At 63.1% G+C, this 14,672-nt stretch overlaps 1 protein-coding gene and 1 long non-coding RNA gene across 4 annotated transcripts in view; one reads left to right on the top strand and one right to left on the bottom strand.

The window, feature by feature from the left end:
• The window catches only part of KIF26A (kinesin family member 26A), a 43,819-nt gene extending 33,794 nt beyond the window's left edge, over nt 1-10,025 (bottom strand). For 2 of the 3 annotated variants that reach the window (XM_054449457.2, XM_063652085.1), the window contains exons 1-2: nt 9,904-10,025; nt 7,216-7,461 (exon numbers count right to left, since the gene is read on the bottom strand). In XM_054449457.2, the coding sequence (XP_054305432.2) occupies nt 7,216-7,461; nt 9,904-9,975 (318 nt within the window). In that variant the 5' untranslated portion in view covers nt 9,976-10,025. Of the gene's footprint in view, nt 1-7,215; nt 7,462-7,739; nt 8,092-9,903 lie in introns of those variants that run through there. The other variant, XM_054449458.2, reaches the window with a different exon arrangement.
• LOC129013067 (uncharacterized) lies at nt 7,875-11,698 on the top strand. Its single transcript, XR_008493761.2, has 3 exons — nt 7,875-8,974; nt 9,264-9,642; nt 11,302-11,698. It is a non-coding gene; the product is annotated as an uncharacterized LOC129013067 (long non-coding RNA).
• Nucleotides 11,699-14,672: the final 2,974 nt, after the last annotated feature.

Genomic DNA, 14,672 nt, shown 5'->3' with positions numbered 1-14,672 from the left:
GCCCCAGGAGCCATCCGGATGCGGGGGGACTGCACCTTCCCAGGGCCCTCCCCATGGTCACAGCAGTTTGCTTATGGAAACACAGTGGCGAAGGAGAAGCCAGGGAGAGCCTGGCTCTGTGGCTGTCCCCACTTCTTCCCCACCACGTGAGGCAGCAGCGGGCACAGAGGATCTGCGGTGGTCACCGCCCTCCGCATCCTCGCTGCCCGGCTCCTCAGGCCCGAGCCCTCCATGCTCTTCACACCACACGGTAGGCACAGGGATGAGTTCAGACCTCCCGGCCTCTGCCCTCAGGCCCCTCTCCTCACAGGCCTCTGGGGCATCTACAGAGGGCAGGGACCCCATGCCCCACAAGCTACAGCCCCTCCCACAACACCAAACGCAGCCAGGAAGCTGGGCAGGACCAGGACGAGCCTTCTCCCAATCACCCAGCAGGTAGGCTGGGCCCCTGGCACCATCCCAACACCCAGACACACCCCTGCCAGGCACCCCAGGCCTCCCTGCACAGCGCTAGGGGCCACCCACCCCCAAAAACAACCACCCTGGTCACCGGCTACCATGAGTCTGTGACCCCTTTATAGACTGAGGCTCGGAGAGACTGAGACACCTGCCTCTGGCCCCACCACCAGGGTCGCAGAGCTGGGGTTCCAACTCAGACCTGGGTGACTCCAGGGCCCAGAGACGCACCCTTGCCACTGCCCTGCTGGCCCCTCTTGGGGAGCCTCTGGGCTGATGGGGGGGCCCCAGCCCCATCCTCAGGGAAAAAAGATGGAAAGCCAGGCATGGAAGATAAAGCTTGGAGCCAGGTCGCCTGACACTTCTTCCTGGTGAAGGCAAATTTGCGGGGGTGGGGGAGAGGGGGCCCTAGGGACGAGAGCAGGAGGGGCCTTTCAGCCTTGCCCACGGCAGCCCCCATGGGCTAGGTCAAGCGGCTGGAGGATGAGAGCTTTGTGGAGGCCGTGTTGGCGGCAGGGGTGAGGGTTTTGGAGACAGAGCTGGGTTATAGCCGTGAACCGAAGCTATGAGCTGGGGAGGGAAGATAGGGACAGGACATTTAGGAAGAGCTCCCTGAGGGCACCAGGCAAGGGCCAGCATACAGCACGCTCCACCAGAAACAGAGGCCAAAGCTCAGGCAACACCCATCACATGGGGTCAGAGGCCAGCGCAGGAGGGACGCAAGCACATCCATCCCAGTCCCAATGCAGCGTGCTGAGCTGAGTGACCTGGCGCTGGGCCAGGCGGGACTATACATTGCCATCAGCCCCGGGCACCAGGCTGGGCCACCCACCCCTCCCCAGCCCTACAGCCAAGGCCTGGGATGCTGCTGGGGTTGGGGACAGGTGGGCTGGGGAGTCTCCACGGAGCACAGTGCAGCCCTGCGGAGGGCCTCGGGCCACCCCAGCCCACGGGTCCCGCCTAGAAGACTCCATCCTGGAGAGGCAGCTGTGGCCAGAGCATGCCCGTGAACAAAACGGAGACACTGTGACACTGGAAGTGACCCTGAGCGCCAGAAGCAGCAGCAGTGATGATGCAGCCCAAGGACTCTGTTCACAGGCGGGAAACGGAGGCCCTGCAGGACAAGGACACACTGTGGTGGGGATAGCAGCCTCCAGAGCCTGCCCTGAGAAAGTCTCATCAAGCACAGTGTTTACCCCAGCAGGAAGGGAGCAGCGGGGGTGCAGAGCTCAGAGGCTGACGAGGGCTGCCCGTTCCTGGGCCAGGACTTCCAGAGGCCAGACCACCCAGCCTGGCTCCCATCAGGAACCGGGGAAAGCCCAGCTGACAGCCACTCCCCTCAACAGCACAAGCTCTGTTTCCATGAACCAGATGAACAGGCTGAGGCAAACACGACGAAGGCACAGACAGTCCACTTTTACTCTTATTTATTTACCCATAGCCCACACTGTCTTGCACAAAGATTGCGTGGTGGCTCGCAGGAACTACAAAATACAAGCTAAAAACAAAACCATGAAACTACAGTCAGTCATAATTGGAACAAAAAGAATGATCCGTTCCCATTAGAGACAGAAAAAAGTCCCACGCGGCCCAGAGGTGAGTAACAGATTTGCTGTGAGCTTCCTAGCAGGCAAAGGAAGAGAAGAACTAGACTTTCTTTGTTACTCAAGGCAAAAACCAGCTCTTCTGACTCCCAAATCAGAGATCCTTCCAGGGTACTTAAGGGAGCTTTGGGAAGGCCCCAGTCCCATCCCCTTAGCCCACTCCAAACCCTCACAAGCCCCTCCAGCAGGACTCTGGGCAGCTGAAGGTTTGGGGGTGGCCTGCAGTCCCCCTCCTTCCCTGTCCTCTACCTGGCAGCAGAGAGGAAGTGAGGCCAGCGGCCACAATCCCATCCCCACCCAACCCACGTGTGACCACGGCCAGACTCCCCCAGAGCACGCCCCTGCCCCAACATAAACCTTGTACCCCGGAAGCGGCTAGGGCTCCATCTCTGCTTCTGGCTGGTGTTCAGAGGACAATGGTTCACATCCCTCAAGCTCAAGTGCTCCCCCAAATGCCCATCCTCAATCCCTGGGACCCCAGAGCAGCAAAAGAGACAAGACGAGCACAAGGACGTGCCCTCCATCCATCACATGCTGAACCACAGGGAATCCCGGAGGCAGCACTGCCCGTCCAGGGAAGAGAAAGCCCAGGTCCCATAGAGGCTGCACAGTGAGACTGGGCCCAACCAGCCTTCCTCCCTCCCAGCCCTTCCCTGGGCTCTGTCCCCGACAGTAACTCCGAGCTCCACGGCCTCCCGAGCAGAGCCCTTCCTGGTAGAGTTAGCCAGTGCCCTGTCTCCCAGCCAGGGAGCCGTGCCCCCTCACACCTCCCCAGGCTGCCACCGAAGCCTGCGACACCTGGGCTCAGCTGGGAATGCTGCTGATGCCAGGCACCCCACCCTGTGGATCCCCGAGGCAGGTGCCACTGCCACTGCCAGGCACAAAGGTGGCCCCGGCAGCAGTGGAAGCTGGGCCAGGCTCCAAGCAGCAAGGGAAGGTGGCAGCCCCAAGTCTGGGGGCCCAGGGGCTCTGACCACAAGTGGCAAGCTTCCATCATGGGACCACTCGGGCGCAGCTCCCACCCTCCCAGGACCATTGCCTATTTGGGGGCAACAGGCCTGGGGGTTGTGGAGACAGAGACGCCCCCACCCATCCAGGGGGCTAAGAGGGCTTCCTCGGACAAGTGACAGAGGAGGAACGAAAAGCTGGCAGGAGTCACCTCCAGTCAAACCAGAGAGGCAACGGGAGAAGCAAACAGAGGCCCACGAGCGGCCTCCAAGGAGAAACAGGACTCGCCAAGCCACACAGAGCGTTAGGAGGGCTCCCAGCCTCAGACCACGACAGCTGACTCCCTGTACACAGGGGCCACCCTGGAGCTTCGCTGGGAGGAGAGCCCAGAGCCACAGCCTCGATGGACAGCTTCCCTCACTATTCAGTTGCGTGGCACCAGCAGGCAGCACCAACAGTTGTTCTGGAGTTCTTGGGGGCATAAGGACGAGGCTCCTGCCTGGATAAGCAAGAGATGCACAGGAGCTAAATGAGAATTGATCATTTTCTCCATTGGGGGCGATAATCAATTCAGCACCGGTATTGACACTTCAAATGTCACGGGGTCTCAGGAGGAGTCGACGCCTCACATGACGTGTCTGTCAGCAGCTGGAATGGATCCCCAAACAGGGACCCTCTCCTTGAAGCAGGGAACCATCCTTTGTGGGGGAGGGGGATGGTCATCCTCCATGGGAACTGTCATTTTGAGGGGCGGATAGCCGGAATCCAGCCCCAGCAGTCCCGGGGGTGACCACCAGCAAGTAGGGTGTGGGAGGAAAAGCCTGGTCATACAGTCATTCAACAAACACCTCCGGGTGACCCGGACCCCATGCCTGACCTGGCAGAGCTCCTGCTTGTGAGAGAAACCAGGACTGGGGTCGAGGAGAGGGAAGAGGTCTGCCAGAACCAGTTCGTGGTGGTGGGTGAGCACGGGAAAGGGAGGGGGGCCTCGGATGTGGAGAAAGAGGGAGGCCCCAGCTTTGCCTGCTGAATGGGAGGCACCGGGCTGCAACCTCCCACAGGGACATCTCAGAGTTGGGGGCACCCGAGAAGGGCCAGAGCAGGGACACTGAGGGGCCTCCAGCCCAGGGAGGCCAGGGGGTCTGGGGATGAGGACAGCATCTATGGCAGGGCAGACAAAGCAGCCCATTACAGAAAGGTCCCTGGAGGCCACGGGAGGCCAGGCCACAGGGGGCCGCTCCAGGCCATGGGGGTCCTGAAGTAGTCAGCCCGGAGACAAGGCCTGAGGACCCTGGTGAGAGCAGAGGGCACCGTGTGGGGGTGCAGTGAGGAGCAGGAGCCACGGCCAGAGGCCCATCATGGGGCTTCCCCTCCACACCCAGGGCCAAGCACCCTTCTCAGATCAGGAAAGACAATCCCGTGGGGCTCCAACCTGGGCAGGAAGACAATGTCCCCCTCCCCTACAGCCCCAGACGGGGCAACAGGGCTCAGAAAGGTGGGGAGGGCAGAGTCTTATCCATGCCACGGGGATGAGGTCCCCGGATAGGGGACCATGGTCACCCTCACTGCCCAGACAAGGGAACTGAGACAGGCTCAGGCAGACGAGAGCACACAGCAGCAAGGGAGAGGTAGGCGGGAACCGGGCTCCAACAGCCCCAGGCACAATGACTCAGAGTCCCTAACTCAGCAAACAGCAGCAGCAGCCACCAAGGTGAGAGTGTGTCCCTTCCAGGCATTGCTCTACGTACCTGTGCAATGGGCACAAAGACGGTCCCATGCCGCAGAGGAGGAAACAGTGACCAAGAACTCTCGGGAACCTGTCCAAGGGAACTGCCTCCTGGCAGGGGGGTGGGCAAGGGCCCAGCAGGGGATGAGCATGGGCAGGACCATGGGGGCATTGCGGGCTGGCTAAAGAGCAACACATTCAAGGAGACCCTGGCAGGCTGGCCCTCGACCCTCTAAGCCTCCCTCTACGACGGAGACAGGCAGGGAGCCCGGAGGCGAGGGCCTCTAACGGCCAGGCCGGGTCCCAGCAAGTCTCTCCATTTCTCTGGGCTTCTGAAGATCCAAGCATGAGACAGGTGGATGATCGTGAAGTTCTCTGTAAACTGTAAAGGGCTATCCTCAAAGAAGCTCATCTCTCCCCTAAAAAATACTAAATGGGCCCCTGGGGAAATCCTAGAACACCAACCCTAAATACCCCTTGCCACGTTGGCCTTAGAGAGCAGAGGCCAGGGCCCACTGGACAGTGCACCGGACTCCGGGGAGCATACTGGGGTCCCCCTGGCCACCCCAGAGATTTCCCTCCCAACCCAAACACAACAGCAGCCATGTCCACACATCTGGGCCCAGCAGGCCAAGTCAGGGCTGCAGGCTGCAATTTTGCTGGGACTCTGGGGACAGCCCAGGCCCACACAGGGGACAGGACAATGACACCCTAAGGCCCCAGGATGGCAGGCGCAGCCCCGCATGCCCTGTGGAGAGATAGTGGAGGATGGGGCCTTCTCTCCCAGGGGCACAGCACCCTGCAGGTGGGACAGCACTTCACAACAGGCCCCAGGTGACAGACGAGACCACAAAGCAGAAGAAGGGGGCCCAAAGCAGAACAAAGCCCTGGCTGAGACCAGCCTGGGACCCCGGTGTGCTGAGTGCCAGCGCCAGCCAGGGAAGGGGGAGCTCCCAGCTGGCACTCAAGAGGAGTTTCCAGTGTCAAAGGCCAAGCTCAGGGGAGGCTGGAGATGGGTGATCTGGGGCTCCCCTGACGACCTATCTGCCAGAAGAGACCAAGACACCCCCCTAGATGAGGAACCTCGAATCCACCAGGGACTAGTATGACCTGCAGCCCTCTCCACTAGGACCCCTGGCCTGCCCGTGACCAGGAGCCCCCTCCCCTCCACGAGTCCATATCAGGACCATGGCCCCAGGGCCAGGCAGCATCAGCAGTCCAAGCCCACTCCAAGAATGGGGAGACCAGCTCAGTCCTAATGCCCCTCCTGTCTCTGGCCTGTTTCCCCTAATGGGGCAGCAAGATGGGCCTTTAGCTCTGGCTGGCCCTCTCCAGGGGGCCCTCAAGGGTCTCCTGCTGCCTTTTAAACTAGATACAGGCCACTGGGGCATAGAGTATGGCCAAGGCTGCAGCCTGTCCAGAGCAGAGGACAGGGCGGGTCCAGCCCCACCCCAGGACAGGCCCACAGGCGACTGGCCTGAGCCAGAGAGAGAGGCTGCAGCAATCCTATCCCTCGCCAAGACTCCAGAGGGCCCGGAGAGGGTGCCCAGGACAGAAACCAGACTGGTACCCTGCCCCACCCTGCCCTGCCCCAGACAGGGCAGTCAGGGTCTCAGCTTACTCCAACCCCCACAGCCCTCCTTAGAGAACTATATTTAGATTCAATGGGGATTATGTAGACTTCCCAGGAACTCTTTCATAAAGGCTGAAGGTCGGGCAGCGGGCTTCCTCTGGAGACCCTCACCCGCCCCCAGCCTTTGCAAACTTCCAGCATGCATTGTTCCTGGAACAATGGTCCCTGCTCCCTCCAAAGCCGGCAGGCCCACTGGCTGGAAATCCAGGAGAACCCCTCCCCTGCAAGCACCTGCCCCTGGGGCTGGAGCCTGGGGAACCCAGAGGGCCCAGACTCAATTCCCTATGGGCGGCCACTGCCTCAGTCTGTCCCAGGAGATGTGGGACAACAGTTCTTATCCTTGAGGCTGGGAGAGGAGTAGGCAGGGACCCCCCCAGCTGCTGTGGCCCACCCTTTCACCTGCCAGGCCCCCCGGCCCCAGGTATGTAATTTCCAGACACCTGGCTGGGGGCCCAGGTGCCCCAAGGGCCACAATGCACCAAATAACCTCTCCCTGCTGGCAGGGCAGGAGCTGCCCCGCCCTGGGTGGAGTCCCTGCCAGCCTCTCTCTCCCCTCCTCCTCCCACACAAACCTGTGTTCCAGCTGTGGGACATCTGGGCTGGGGGAGGTACGCCAGCCCAGGCCCCTCCCATCCGAGGCAGCAGGGCCCCTCGAGCTGAGCTCCCTAGCTCACACATGGTGTTACAGACCGGGAAATTGAGGCCCGCAGAAGGGAAGTCCTGGCTGATAACTCTGTGGAAACAGCAGCAGGGAAGGAGTGGAACCCTGCTTCCCTCCAAGCCCCAAGTTCTACCCAAGTTCGGCGTGGCCCTGCCCGGAGGGGTCGGCCTAAGGAAGTGTCACTTACCCGGAGGGTGGTCCCGGGCCCGCTGACCAGCTTCCACGCCTGTCGCTTGAGCTCCACGAGTTTCGTGTGGCAGTGGCGGCACCAGCCGCCTCCGCCGGCCGAGTGGCCCTGCTCTGGGCCGGCCCCGGCGCCCTCGGGCGCAGGGCGGCTGCCGCATGGGTCCTGGTCGGGCCCGGCGGGTAGCCTCTTTCGCGGGGACACCTCCAGCAGCGGCGGCGGCTCGCGGGCCGGGCCGCCCTCGGCCACCTGCAGGGTGTGGGGGCGGAAGCGGACAGTGAGCCTGGGACGTCCGTCGGCTCCAGACCCCTGCGCGCCCTGCCCCAGAGTGACGCTCTCGCCAAAGTTAGGAGCCCTGGGCACGACCCTGGCGCTCACCCACTCCCTCCATCCCCTGAGGTCCCGCCTGCGGGTCCGCTACCCTCAGCAGGAGGCCCGGCCCCCAGGGATCCAGCGCACACCGCGAGTATCTTCGCCGTCCCGGGCCCCCGCCGCCCGCCTCCCTCTCCAGGCCGGGCCGCGCGTACCGCGGGCTGCGCAGCGCACAGAGGGACGCCGGGGCCGACCATGGCCGGGGCGCGGGAAGAGCCCGGCGGGCGCTCCCGGCCACGCTGGCTCTCCGGGGGCGCCGCGGCTACGTGATCCGGCCCCGAGGCGCCCCCATGGCCCGGCCCAGCCGCTCGGAAGTTCGCAGAGCCTGCGAGTGTCGCGGGGCTTGCGGTGGCTTCGGTGGGCGCGCTCCGGAGGCGAGGGCGGGGCCGGGGAGGGGCGGGGCTCGGGCTCCGGGGGCGGGCGGCGTGGGGCGGGAGCCCAGAGAGTGCCCCGCCCTTGCCCAGTGCTGGGCGGCGCGTGGGGGGTAGGGTCCCCGCTTCCCCGCGCGGCCCCGCGCACTCCAAGGACCCCAACCTGTTAGGTGAGTCCCTGCCCCGGGGAGGGGCGCTGGGGGCGACGGCGAGGAGCTAGTTGCACGCGCGCATGCGCCTCCCGCCCCTCTCCCGGGACACCAGGGCTGCGCGTCTCCCAGGAGGCACCTACGCCCCTCCCTCTACAGGCGGGAAAACTGAGGCTGCGGAGGGAACGCTCTTGCCCAAGTCCCACGGCGAGGTGGGCCGAGGAAGGGGCGGGACCCGGGCCCCGAGACTCCCAGGCGCCTTTCCAGCAATCCCAGCGTACTCTGCGTGTCGCGGGCCACTTTGGGTCTGTCGCGCGTGGGTGAGTGTCGCCGCGGTGTGCGCCTCGAGCCGAGCAGCGACCGCGCCGGCGTATCTGTGCCTCGGCGCGTCTGCGAGAGGCACGTGTCTTTACAGCCGCGCGTGTGCCCGCAAGTGGGTGTGCGCGCCGTGCCGCCCGGGAAGCGGGAGGTCCTGCGGGCGTGCGTCGGACCTGTTGTCAGCAGGCCTGGCAGATGGGAACTCAGCTCCGGAATTAATTGCTTGTTTGTCTCCGGCTGGGAGGCCGCCCACCCCCCGCCCTTCCCCGGCGACCAGTTGCTCTGTGCCTAACAGGGCCCCAAATGTCTTCGGCATCCGCGGCCGCAGGCAGCTCCCGGGCCAGGCTCCGGGTCAGCCCCAAAGCCCGGGTCAAGGAAGGCGGGTGCGGCGGGCGGGCTCCCCGTGACACGAGCGCCCCCTGCCGGCCCTGCGCACACGGCTCCGAGACTGGGGAGACCCAGCACCGCGCGTCCCAGGCCTGAGGCACACTCGGAAACTCCGAAGGTCGTGATCCTGGCGGAGACCAGGACACGCGGCTGCCGGCGCATACAGTGAGGCCTTCGCACGGACTCAATACGTCAAAGTGACCCTTTCCGTTTTGCCCACCCGATTTTACTTGGATAAGCCTCCTCGCCCACGCACGCACTCCCCAGAAAGTGGGGTGGGTGATCCCCTCCCGGCTTTCCGGGTCGTTGATGACCTTAGGGGTTCGAAAACGCAAGGGGGTATGGAATAAAGTGGCAGGGGTTCTCCACTCTCTTTCTGAGATCCGTAAGCCTGCAGTCCCTTTCCGCCCAGCCTGGGGGCCCGCAAGCGCTTCCCCTACCCATCTCATCGCAGCCTGGAGAATGAAAACGGGCATCAGCCCACATCCGGATCTGGGTACCCAGGACAACACCCAAACCCCACCCCGCACTGCCGGCAGACAGCACCGCCTCCCGCCGCTCCACTGCTCCGGGACACACACACTCTATATCCCGTCCCCCCACCCACACACGCAACCCAGAAGCGCGCAGCGGTCCGGAGCCCCGATCCTGCGCCCCTGGCCAGCCACGCCCGCAACTTCAGCGCTTCTACCGCCGCGGCGCTTCGGGAAGCACAAGCTCACATCCCAAATCCGCAGAACACGGGGTGCACGAGGGGGCTGAAGTCACCTCGGGGGCTCACGATGAGTCAGAGGCCCCGACCCCCTACTTTGCCCATCCTAGCAAGGCGCAAGGTGAGCCCGAGAGTCCCTGCGCTGCGCTCTCCGCCCTAGCCACAGCCTCCGAGTGGGTCCGGTTGGGACACAGCTTTGAAGGCAGAGGGAGATAAGACAACGCTAATAGGGGAAAGTGCGGCAGCGAGTCCCAGCCCGGGCTGCGGGACGCGGCTCCGGACCTGCCGTCTCCTTCCCGGCGCAGCACCCCGGGCCGCGCGAGCCGCGCGGCAAAGTCGCAGGACGGCGCCTACGCCGCCCGCCCCTCCCGACAGCCCTCACCTTGCCTCGTCGCCGCAGGAGGTGGCTGGTGAAGCCCAGGATGATCTCAGAGTCCAGGCAGAGCGCCCCCATCTCCAGCAGGCTGGGAGCCTTGCGGGGCGCGCCGCGGGGCGGCTCGGGCGGCTGGGGCAGCGCCATGGAAGAGCGAAGCGCGGGGAGCGGCCCCTAGCGCCTCCCGCCACCGCCGCCCCGCCCGCGCGTTCACTGGCCGCGCGCCCGCCGCCGCCGCGCCCCGCACCGCGCAGGGCCGCCCGCCAAGCCCCCGGTCCTCCGCGGCCCGCGCCCCCGAGCCCTGCGCTCGCTCCGCGCCGCGCGCCCCCGCGCTCCGGCCCCGCCCGCCCGCGCCGACAGCGCCCCCTCCGCCCCGGCGGCGAGCCAGACACCAGCCACGCGGACTGGAGGTGTGGGGCGACGGCCCCGCGCGCCACGGGGCGGAGGATGGAGGCCAGAATCGGGTCGCGGTCCGCGCCCACCTGCCTCGCTCGCCCCCAGACGTCGGTGTCTACTGCCGGGTATCTGGCAGGGAGAGGGCAGCGCGGCTGCTGTAAAACCCTTCCGACTGGGGCATAATCGCAGCCCCTTCCCCCTCCAATCTGTCCTGAGGACACGGCGCGTTGGGGTCCTGGCCCATGGAAACGCTCAGAGCCCAGTGACCTGTGCACTCCACCCCGCCCACGCTCCAGAGCCCCCATTCAACCTTGGCCAATGGACCTCCAAGGCTCACCCCAACCGGACCACGGAGCGTGCGCAGCGGGACCCGCAGTCTGCGCCTCCACTCCGGGATCCCGATTCTGCCGCCACCCGTGGCCTTCCCTGCCCCGACCCCGACTCCCTGAGGGCTGGAAGATTAGGGCTGGCTGCCAGGCACGACGACATTACTTTCAGGGTCCGGAGCTAGGGGCGGGGGTGGGCGCTCTGCCTGGGTGCAAACTCAAGCCCGGGTCCCGCGCTCCTCCTGCGGGCTGCCCCAGCCTCGCGCGCAAGTGGGTGGGATGCCTGGATTGAGGGAGGAAGGGGGAGGATCAAGCAGGCAGAGAGGTTCGCCTAAATGCGCTAGGCCCACGCGGAAGGTCTTTGGGAGTTAAAGAAGTGTCAGGGACCCTGCCCAGGGGACATTATGCTCCTTGAGCAGGACCTGGAAGGTGGACAGGCAAGGGAAGGAGAACGTTTTCAGCGGCGCCAGCGCGCACCTATGGCCTGGCTGGGGTGCTAAGGCTGGGCTAGACTTTCTGTGCTCTCTGCCCCCTGCACTCCTCTACTCTCCCCTAGGAAGGACCATGGCCACGCCCCACAACCCCACTGCCCCAGCGCCTGAAGACCGTCCTGCTCCCCGGGTCCTTCACCTGACTCCCCCCAGTGGAGGCTGAAGAGCCCAGCGCTTCCATTTGTCTCCAACAGAATCACCATAAACGCTGGATTTGCTGACCACATGGCCGATTGTGACCACCTGCTCTGTTACTCACCCCGGCTTCCGGTCAGGAGAGAGGCGGGGAAGAGCTGCCCCCTCCCTGCGTCCACCATCACTCCTGGCCTGGGATCAGGGCAAGTTATAAAGGGGGCCAGAGCCCCCCCTTTCTCTCTGTCCCTCTCCAGGACACTCTGGGAACCACCCACCCTCCTCCCTCCCCCACAGGAAGGGGACTGGGGAAGACTGTCCTCTTCCCCCATCCTGTCTCATCCAAGACCCTGAGCCTGGGGTGGCGGGGCAGGGGGGGGGGCTCCTCCCTTCAGCGGACCAAGGGCTTCTGGGAGGCCACCCGCCATGTCAGTGGATTGATTAAAGTCATTGTGGGGATTTCTTTTAACATTTAATTTACCAGGCACGCGGCCGCTGGTCAGAGCTGTCCCCAGGGAAATCTAGACCAAGGGAGCAAAACAGAAAAAACCTCCTACCATTCAGCAGGGCCCCTCTGATGGGATTAATTGCCGGAACTCAGCTTCCAATCAGACCACACGCAGCAATGTTTCAGGGAGGGAGGAGGACATGGGGCTTGAGTGCTCAGATTCCTTCCCTGGGTGCTTGGAGCCCAGGGCCCTCCATACCGCCATCTCTCCCCAGCCTGCTGGTGCCGGTCAAGAGCCCCGCCCCCCACCTCTCCGCACCTTCGTGTCTCCATGTGTGATGAGGTGGACGGTACCTGGAGGCAGACCAGTCCCTCCAGAGCTCATCCCACCCCCATCCACGTCCCTTCAGCCCTGCAGGGTGAAAGCTGGGAGGCACCCCAGACACGCTCCCATGGAAATTGAACACTTGCCAGAGGTGTCTGTAGTAGTGGAAACCAGCTGGGTAGGAATGGCCAGTCTTCACTTCATCCTTGGCGACAGTGGATGGACAGCAGGTGGACCCGGGACAGGGACGGGCACGCAGTGTGCGGCACAGCCCTGTTCGCCTTTGCAGAGAAGGTTTATGCTTGTGAAGGTGGGGACCTTTCCTGGGACAGACACAAGCAACAGGTAATGATTGTTGCCTCTGGAGAGAGCGTAGGGGTGGGGTTCAGGAGAGGTTTCACTTCCATTTTACACCCCTCTGCATGGTTTTGACTTTTGTGGGGTTTTTAACCATCCTGTTTAGCATTTAATAAAGAGTTAAGGAAGGGTTACAGGGCCTAAACTGTCCACAATAAAATGATCCAAGGCCCATGGCCCTAGGATCACACCTGGCATCAGACAAACCCTCATCCTCTCCAAGAGTTGAGGGGGATGAAAAAAACCCTTCTCCTCAAGGAGGCCTCGGGACACTCCCCACACTTTCCCAGGTTTGACCAGCTCCCTGCTCCCTGCTCACCTATCCCTCCTGGAGGCCAGGATCATGTCTGGGGTGCAGGAGAGAGGATGCCTCAGGAAGGCAGCCACAAGGGAGGCCCACCCCGGCTCAGGGCAGGGCCTCCTAGTCAAGCGAGGCCCCTCCTCCTCAGCACCAAGGGCAGGCTTCAGGTGGTCACTGCACCAGTTCTTCAGAGGGTGTCTGAGTGCTTGGGGGAGGGTGGCCGGCCGTGGGGTTTAGCCAACACCCACCTGCTCTCCGGACCAGGCTCTGTCTTACGCACTTGGTAATATCCACTCATTTAATCTGCCCAACAGTGCTAGGCATGGGTATTGTATGATCGCCATTTTACAGGTGAGGAAATGAGGCCCAGAGTGGGGAGGTCAGTCTCCAGGTTTCACCCAGGAGTCTGTGCCCCTAAGCACTGTGTTTACAGCCTCCTTCCCCCTTCCCCCAGGGCCCAGCCTCAGGAGTGCGGCTGCAGAGCAAGGGACCCCAGCCCTGGCCTCGGAGCCAGGACGGAGCAGGAGCAAGGGTGGTCAGCTCTGACCTGAGCTCTGGGAGCCCAGCCAGGATCCCACGGAGAACCCTGTGCTAAGGATTTGCTGAGTAGGGAGAGACTGGGGATGCTCGCTGGTCACCAGCTGACGGCTCCGCAGACCTCACCCAGCGCCAGAGGAGCCCCAGGTCCAGCACAGAGGGACAGCCCAGGACGCGGCTTCAGCACCTTGGCCAGCGCCAGGAGGGGGCTTCTGCAGGCGAGGGGAAGGGGGATGGAGGAGTGTCTCCTGGGGTGTCAAGCTCTCCATCACTCATTCGCTCATTCACTCTTTCTTTCTTTCTTTTTTTTGGAGTCTTGCTCTGTCTCCCAGGCTGGAGTGCAGTGGCACAATCAGCTCACTGCAACCTCCGTCTCCTGGGTTCTCGCCATTCTCCTGCCTCAGCCTCCTGAGTAGCTGGGACTACAGGTGCCCGCCACCACGCCCGGCTAATTTTTTGTATTTTTAGTAGACATGGGGTTTCACCATGTCAGCCAGGATGGTCTCAATCTCCTGACCCTGTGATCCACCCGCCTCGGCTTCCCAAAGTGCTGGGATTACAGGCATGAGCCACCGCACCCGGCCTCGCTCATTCACTCTTTCAATTCAGTCATCCTGGAGTCGTCCTTGACTCCTGCTTGCTCACCGCCCCCACAGCCCATCCATCAGGATCTCCTGTCCCCACCACCCTAATGGAATGTCAGCCCCTGGAGGGGGTTCTGCAATGCCATGCCTGCTTCAGCACAGCCGCCAGGTGAGCTTTTAAGAAGGCGGTGGGCTCCTTCCACTTCTCGGCCCTGGCTGACCCCTCTCCTCCTGCTCTGCACCCCCTACGCATTCTGCTCCAGCCCCAAGGGCCTCCTCGCTGTTCCCAAACGTGCAGTCACCCCCATTTGAGCATTTGCTCCACTGTTCCCACTGCTAGGGGGGCTCTTCCCCTTGATATCCACATGCCTGACTTTCTCCAGGTCTTTTCTTTTTTGAAATAGGGTCTTGCTCTTTCACCCAGGCTGGAGTACAGTGGTGCAATCACAGCTCACTGCAGCCTCGACCTCCCAGGCTCAACCGATCCTCCCACCTCAGCCTCCTGAGTAGCTGGGACCACAGGCACGCACCTCCACACTGAGATAACTTTTTGATTTTTTTGTAGAGACCAGGTTTCACTATGTTGCCCAGGCTGGTCTTGAACTCCTGGGTTCAAGCAATCCTCCTGCCTCAGCCTCCCAAAGTGCTGGGGTTATAGGTGTGAGCCACCAGGCCTTTTCTAAGCAAAGCGTTCCCTGCCCACCTTACCTAAAACGTCTGGCCCTTCCCGCATCCTGCAGCTTCGCCCATGTTTCCTCTCCCTCCTTAGCACTTACCAGGAGCTGACTTAGATGTTGCTTACTTGTCTAGTTTATTGTCCTTCATCCCCTTTAGAATATCAGCTCCACGAGGGCAGGAAATGTTTGGTTGAGCACCTGGCA

This window comes from Pongo pygmaeus, chromosome 15 (assembly GCF_028885625.2).
Source record: "Pongo pygmaeus isolate AG05252 chromosome 15, NHGRI_mPonPyg2-v2.0_pri, whole genome shotgun sequence".
Taxonomy (NCBI): domain Eukaryota; kingdom Metazoa; phylum Chordata; class Mammalia; order Primates; family Hominidae; genus Pongo; species Pongo pygmaeus.
The sequence above is the reverse complement of the archived record's forward strand: the minus strand, read 5'-3'. Positions and strand labels throughout refer to the sequence as shown.